The sequence below is a fragment of the Mustela erminea genome, chromosome 9 (genome assembly GCF_009829155.1).
Source record: "Mustela erminea isolate mMusErm1 chromosome 9, mMusErm1.Pri, whole genome shotgun sequence".
NCBI lineage: Eukaryota > Metazoa > Chordata > Mammalia > Carnivora > Mustelidae > Mustela > Mustela erminea.
In genome coordinates, this window is record NC_045622.1 from 19,510,262 (window position 1) to 19,518,360 (window position 8,099).

Below are 8,099 nucleotides of genomic sequence, written 5' to 3' on the forward strand. Positions count from 1 at the left end.
TGGGCAGGTAAAGCGGAGTAGGAACGGGGGACTGATATCGGAAGATAAACAAAAGGGGGAGGGAGCCACCAGAGGTGACCAGTTGGAAAGTAATACCCCAATACGAGAGAGAGTGCCCTGCGTCTGGGGACCAGCATTAACTTGGAGACTGGTTGAAAGCATTCCAAAAGAGCAAAGGATCGAGGGGGGTGGGAATTGTGAGAATGGGATGGCTAGGGACAGGGGCTTAAGTCCCGGGTCCCAGGACAGCCTCCCCTGGCGCTGAGGCAGAGAAAGTGTGGCAGAGAAACCAGCACTTGGTCCCTAAACTGCCAGCACGCCCGAGAATGCGTGGGGTCCATTTCCTGTGAGGGGGTGGGAGCCACGCCCAGCGGCAGAACGTGAGAGCCTTGCTATAGAGCCTGAGATACTCCCCTGAGAGAGGTATAAAGGCCCAGCTGGTGCCCTTTGATACGTGCCATTGTTTCAGAGCCTGCACCAAACTCTCTCCCCAGAGAGGTGCACAAAGGCCCAGCCTGGTGCTCTCTGACCTGCACCCCGTTCTCAGAGCCTGAGATCTGCGCGTGAACCTCAGCCTCCCCTGAAATTGGTGCGCGCAAGCTGGGCACCCTTAGACCCAGAAAGACCAGGCACTCCCAGCCCAGGCCAGCAGGAAAATCTCAGTGTGCGATTGCTGCTTGGAACATCTCTGGTGGTCTGGAGCTGCCCAGACAGCTGCCACTGCCTTGGCTTTGGGTACAAGCAAAAGATTCTGTGTCCCCAGGGACTGCGACTTGGAACCTGCTCTGCCAGCCGCCAAGGGGGAACTTATTTAGGCTCTGCACCCAGACTGAGGCTTCTCTCTGAGAGGGAGATCAGGGTGCGGTTTGTTTTCCTTTAAAACTACAAAAACCATCAAAATCAGTCAAAGTGAGGAAAAAAAAAAGTGAACAAACATAAAAACCGCCAGAGAACAAAAGCCTGAAAAAAAAAAAAAAAAACAGTTTCCTCAGCGCCCACCCCCTTGAGGGGGGCAGGAGGACTTAAGTCAGGGAAAATCATTGACTGAAAACCCACGTGGCAGGCCCCTCCCCCAGAAAAAAAACCAAGAAAGAAAAAAAAAAAAAAAGAGAGAGAGAGAAAAAAAAAGGACTACAAGAGAACAACCACTACTTCATAGGAAAACTTTTATTTTTCATTCATTCCCACTATTCTGGTTCAATTATATATATATATATATATATATATGTAATTTTTTTAACCTAATAACCATCACAGCGAGCTGTCCAGTACATCAAACTCCATAATAACCTGAATTTTTTGATACATACACCTATGTTTTCCTTTTGCATTTCTATTTTTTGAATTCCTTCTTTTTTTTTAAATTTTAGTTTAGTATAGTCTAGTTTATTCCTTTTTATTTTTATCTTCTAATATTCATATAGAGTTAAACTTCAAAGTAATCCCCTTTCCCCAATCAATACTACCCCTATAGGTAAACTAATTTTTAATCCCCCTTTATCTTAGGAAAGTTGAGTCCTTTAAAAGATATCAAGATACATCCAGGAAGAATCAAAACAACCTTCCTCGCACACAGTGAGAATTTATAACCACTCTCCAATCTTTTTCTTCCACCACTGTTTCTGTGTTGTTGTGTTTGTCCTGTTAGTATATAAATCTTACACTTGGGGTTCTTTTTGACGAGGTTCTTCCTTTATTTGCATATATATATTTTTTTCTCTAGTCATATAATTTTATCAGTGTTTTTGTTTATCTACTTCATAAATCTTACCTTGGGGCCCATTTGGGCTGAACCTTCTCTTTCATCTTCCCTTTCTTTCCTGTCTCTCTCTTTCTTTTTTTTCTTTTTCTTTTCTTTTGTCTCTCGTTTGGGTGGGGAATCCTGATTGCTCAGAAGTGTTCCAGGGTGCACCTTGACTGCACCACGGTTAATACATCCAGCTACATCTGTTCAGTCATCTCCCACCAAAATGACTAGGAGGAGGAATGCCCAACAGAAGAAAAATACAGAGGATGGGCCTTCTGCAACAGAGCTAACGGATATCAACATAGACAATATGTCAGAAAGAGAATTCAGGCTAACAATTATCCAGGCAATAGCTAGGCTGGAGAAAGCCATGGATGACCAAACAGAATTAATTAGGGCTGAGATGAAAGCGGCCAGGCAGGATGTTCACAATGTTAGGGCAGAGCTTAAAGCTACCAGGGAGGAGGTTCACAATGCCCTCAATGAGTTCCAATCTAATCTAAACTTTCTCAAAGCTAAGGTAACTGAGACAGAAGATAGAATTAGTGATCTGGAAGACAAACAGAAAGAGAGAAAGGATCAGGAGGAAGCCTGGAACAAACAGCTTAGAAACCACGAAAACAGAATCAGGGAAATAAATGATGCCATGAAACGTTCCAACGTCAGAATTATTGGAATCCCTGAAGGGGAGGAGAAAGAAAGAAGTCTAGAAGATATAGTGGAACAAGTCCTTCATGAAAATCTTCCCAATCTCGTGAATGGAACCAGCGTTCATGTACTAGAGGCTGAACGGTCTCCACCCAAGATTATACATTCCGAAAAAAATCACGACACCTGATAGTCAAATTGAGGAATTATAATTGTAGGTATAATCTCTTGAAAGCTGCTAGGACAAAGAGGCTCCTTACTTACAGAGGAAAGCCCATCAGAATAACATCAGACCTGTCCACAGAGACCTGGCAAGCCAGAAAAGGCTGGCAAGATATATTCAGGGCACTAAATGAGAAGAACATGCAGCCAAGAATACTTTATCCAGCAAGACTGACATTCCAAATGGATGGAGAGATAAAGAGTTTCCAAGACCAGCAAGGCTTAAAAGACTATGCAACCACCAAGCTGACACTGCAGGAAATATTAAGGGGGCTTCTATAAAAGAGGAAAAATCCTAAGAATAGCATTGAACACAAATATAGAGACAATCTACAGAAAGAAAGACTTCAAAGGTAACTCGATGTCAATAAAAACGTATCTATCAATAATCACTCTCAATGTGAATGGCCTAAATGTGCCCATAAAATGGCACAGGGTTACAGATTGGATAAAACGACAGGACCCATCCATATGTTGTCTACAAGAGACCCATTTTGAACGTAAAGATACACCCAGACTGAAAGTGAAGGGATGAAGAAGCATTTTTCATGCCAATGGGTCTCAAAAGAAGTCTGGTGTAGCGATTCTCATATCAGATAAATTAGACTTCAAACTAAAGACTATAGTCAGAGATACAGGACACTACAAAATCCTTAAAGGGACTATCCACCAAGATGATCTAACAATTGTAAATACCTATGCCCCCAATATGGGAGCAACTAATTACATAAGAAAACTGTTAATCAAGATAAAGAGTCATATTGATATGAATACACTAATCGTAGGAGATCTTAACATGCCTCTCTCAGAAATAGACAGATCATCGAAGCAGAAAATCAATAAAGAAACAAGAGCATTGACGGACACATTGGAACAGATGGACCTCATAGACATATACAGAACATTCCACCCTAAAACAACAGAATACTCATTCTTCTCAAGTGCACATGGAACCTTCTCAAGAACAGACCACATACTGGGTCACAAATCAGGACTCATCTGATACCAAAAGACAGAGATTATTCCCTGCATATTCTCAGAACACAATGCTTTGAAACTGGAGCTCAATCACAAGGAAAAGTTCAGAAGGAACTCAAACACCTGGAAGCTAAAGACCACCTTGCTTAAGAATGCTTGGATCAACCAGGACATCAAAGAAGAACTGAAACAATTCATGGAAACCAATGAGAATGAAGACACTTCGGTCCCAAACCTATGGGATACAGCAAAGGCGGTCCTAAGGGGGAAATACATAGCCATCCAAGCCTCCCTCCAAAAAATTGAGAAATCCAGAACATAGCACATTTCTCTACACCTTAAAGAACTGGAGAATCAACAACAAATCAAACCAACTCCACACATAAGAAGGGAAATCATCAAGACTAGAGCTGAGATCGATGAGGTAGAAACCAGATAGAGTAGAATGTATCAATGAAACTAGAAGCTGGTTTTTTGAAAGAATCAATAAGATCGATAAGCCACTGGCCACACTAATCCAAAAGAAAAGAGAGAAAGCCAAAATTCATAAAATTATGTTACTAGATATTGGTCTATTCAGAAATCGACAACCTGAATAGACCAATATCTAGTAACGAGATTGAAGCAGTGATCAAAAACCTCCCAAAAAACAAGAGCCCAGGACCTGATGGATTCCCTGGGGAATTCTACCAAACTTTCAGAGAAGAAATAACACCTATTCTCCTGAAGCTGTTTCAAAAAATTGAAGCAGAAGGAAAACTTCCTGACTCTTTCTATGAAGCCAGCATTACCCTGATCCCCAAACCAGGCAAAGACCCTACCAAAAAGGAGAATTTCAGACCAATATCACTGATGAATATGGATGCTAAGATTCTCAACAACATCCTAGCAAACAGGATCCAACAGCACATTAAAAAGATTATCCACCATGACCAGGTGGGATTCATCCCTGGGCTACAAGGACGGTTCAACATTCACAAATCAATCAAGGTGATAGAACAAATTAATATGAGAAGAGAGAAGAACCACATGGTCCTCTCAATTGATGCAGAAAAAGCATTTGACAAAATCCAGCATCCGTTCCTGATTAAAACGCTTCAAAGTATAGGGATAGAGGGAACATTCCTGAACTTCATCAAATCTATCTATGAAAGACCCACAGCAAATATCATCCTCAATGGGAAAAAGCTTGCAGCCTTCCCGTTGAGATCAGGAACACGACAAGGATGCCCACTTTCACCACTCTTGTTCAACATAGTATTAGAAGTCCTAGCAACAGCCATCTGACAACAAAGAGAAATAAAATTGGCAATGAAGAAGTCAAACTCTCTCTCTTCGCAGATGACATGATTCTTTATATGGAAAACCCAGAAGACTCCACCCCCAAACTACTAGAACTCATACAGTAATTCAGCAATGTGGCAGGATACAAAGTCAATGTGCAGAAATCAGTGGCTTTCTTATACACTAACAATGAAAATACAGAAAGGGAAATTAGAGAATCTATTCCATTTACTATAGCACCAAGAACCATAAGATACCCGGGAGTAAACCTAACCAAAGAGGTAAAGGTCTGTACTCAAGGAACTGCAGAACACTCATGAAGGAAATTGAAGAAGACACAAAAAGATGGAAGAACACATCATGCTTTTGGATCGGAAGAATAAATATTGTTAAAATGTCTATACTGCCTAAAGCAATCTATACTTTTAATGCCATTACGATCAAAATTCCACCAGTATTCTTCAAAGAGCTGGAGCAAATAATCCAGAAATTTGTATGGAATCAGAAGAGATCCTGAATCGCTAAGGAAATGTTGAAAAACAAAAATAAAACTGGGGGCATCACGTGACCTGATTTCAAGCTTTATTACAAAGCTGTGGTCAACAAGACAGCATGGTACTGGCATAAAAACAGACACATAGACCAGTGGAACAGAGTAGAGAGCCCAGGTATGGACCCTCAACTTTATGGTCAATTAATCTTCTACAAAACAGGAAAAAATATACAGTGGAAAAAAGACAGTCTCTTCAATAAATGGTGCTGGGAAAACTGGACAGCTATATGCAGAAGAATGAAACTCAACCATTCTCTTACACTGTACACAAAGATAAACTCAAAATGGATAAAAGACCTCAACGTGAGACTGGAATCCACCAGAATCCTAAAGGAGAACATAGGCAGTAATCTCTTCGATATCAGCCACAGCAACTTCTTTCAAGATATGTCTCCAAAGGCAAAGGAAAGAAAAACGAAAATAAACTTTTGGGACTCCATCAAGATCAAAAGCTTCTGCACAACAAAGCAAACAGTCAACAAAACAAAGAGGCAACCCACGGAATGGGAGAAGATACTTGCAAATGACAGTACAGACAAAAGGTTGATATCCAGGATCTATAATGAACTCCTCAAACTCAACACACACAAAACAGACAAGCATATCAAAAAATGGGCAGAAGAGAGCCGAGTGTTGCTGGGCCTGCTGGTCTGTGGCGAGCTGCGGACGCCGGTCTCTCATCTGCAGGATGGGGTTTGTGAAGGTTGTCAAGAATAAGGCTTACTTCAAGAGATACCAAGTGAAATTTAGAAGACGTCAAAAGGGTAAAACTGATTATTATGCCAGGAAACGCTTGGTAATTCAAGATAAAAATAAGTACAACACACCTAAATACAGGATGATAGTTCGTGTAACCAACAGAGATATCATCTGTCAGATTGCTTATGCCAGCATAGAAGGAGATATGATAGTTTGTGCAGCTGATGCTCATGAACTCCCAAAGTATGTTGTGAAAGTTGGCCTAACAAATTATGCTGCAGCATATTGTACCGGCCTGCTGCTGGCCCGCAGGCTCCTTAATAGGTTTGGCATGGACAAGATCTATGAAGGCCAAGTGGAAGTGACTGGAAATGAGTACAATGTGAAAAGCATTGATGGTCAACCTGGTGCCTTCACCTGCTATTTGGATGCAGGGCTTGCCAGAACTACTACTGGAAATAAAGTTTTTGGGGCCCTCAAGGGAGCAGTGGATGGAGGCTTGTCTATCCTTCGCAGTACCAAACGATTCCCTGGTTATAATTCAGAAAGCAAGGAATTCAATGCAGAAGTACATCGAAAGCACATCATGGGTCAGAATGTTGCAGATTATATGCGTTACCTAATGGAAGAAGACGAAGATGCATACAAGAAACAATTCTCTCAATACATAAAGAACAACGTAACTCCAGACATGATGGAGGAGATGTATAAGAAAGCTCATGCTGCTATACGAGAGAACCCAGTCTATGAGAAGAAGCCTAAGAAAGAAGTTAAAAAGAAGAGGTGGAATCGTCCCAAAATGTCTCTTGCCCAAAAGAAAGATCGGGTAGCTCAGAAGAAGGCAAGCTTCCTTCGAGCTCAGGAGCAGGCTGCTGAGAGCTAATAAACCAAACCACAATTTTCTATGAAGATTTTTCAGATATAGACAATAATAAACTTTTCATCAAGCAAAAAAAAAAATGGGCAGAAGATATGAACAGAGACTTCTCCAATGAAGACATACAAATGGCTCTCAGACACATGAAAAAATGTTCATCGTCACTAGCCCTCAGGGAGATCCAAATTAAAACCACATTGAGATATCACCTTACATCAGTTAGAATGGCCAAAATTACCAAGACAGGAAACAACATGTGTTGGAGGGGATGTGGAGAAAGGGGAACCCTCTTACACTGTTGGTGGGAATGCAGGTTGGTGCAGCCTCTTTGGACAACAGTGTGGAGATTCCTCAAGAAATTAAAAATAGAACTTCCCTATGACCCTGCAATTGCACTCCTGGGTATTTACTCCAAAGATGCAGATGTAGTGAAAAGAAGGGTCATCTGTACCCCAATGTTTATAGCAGCAATGGCCACGGTCGCCAAACTATGGAAAGAACCAAGATGCCCTTCAATGGATGAATGGATAAGGAAAATGTAGTGCATACACACTATGGAGTATTATGCCTCCGTCAGAAAGGATGAATACCCAACCTTTGTAGCAACATGGATGGGACTAGAAGAGATTATGCTGAGTGAAATAAGTCAAGGAGAGAGAGTCAATTATCATGTGGTTTCACTTATTTGTGGAGCATAACAAATAGCATGGAGGACATGGGGAGTTAGAGAGGAGAAGGGAGTTGGGGGAAATTGGAAGGGGAGGTGAATCATGAGAGACTATGGGCTCTGAAAAACAATCTGAGGGGTTTGAAGTGGCGGGGGGGGTGGGAGGTTGGGGTACCAGGTGGTGGGTATTATAGAGGGCACGGATTGCATGGAGCACTGGGTGCGGTGAAAAAATAATGAATACTGTTATGCTGAAAATAAATAAATTTAATTAAAAAAAGAAAACTTAAAAAAATGAATAGAGTAGGGAGAAACCGGTTAATTGCAGAGAATTAAGATTTTTGATGACAATAGAGTCAATATAGGTTAAAAAGTTAATTTTATCTTGTTTGTATAAGGTATACTCTTTTTTATAAAAATTTTA

At 41.2% G+C, this 8,099-nt stretch overlaps 1 protein-coding gene across 1 annotated transcript; it reads left to right on the forward strand.

Moving 5' to 3' along the window:
* Window positions 1–6,062: 6,062 nt before the first annotated feature.
* Window positions 6,063–7,078, forward strand: LOC116599318 (60S ribosomal protein L5-like). The gene has a single exon (XM_032359117.1). It carries the CDS (start codon window positions 6,121–6,123, stop codon window positions 7,012–7,014), a length of 894 nt encoding a protein of 297 aa, XP_032215008.1. The 5' UTR covers window positions 6,063–6,120; the 3' UTR covers window positions 7,015–7,078.
* The last annotated feature ends 1,021 nt before the right edge of the window (window positions 7,079–8,099 follow it).

Coding starts and splice junctions, on each gene's coding strand:
- LOC116599318 (XM_032359117.1), top strand. CDS start 6,121: ATGGGGTTTGTGAAGGTTGTCAAGAATAAGGCTTACTTCAAGAGATAC.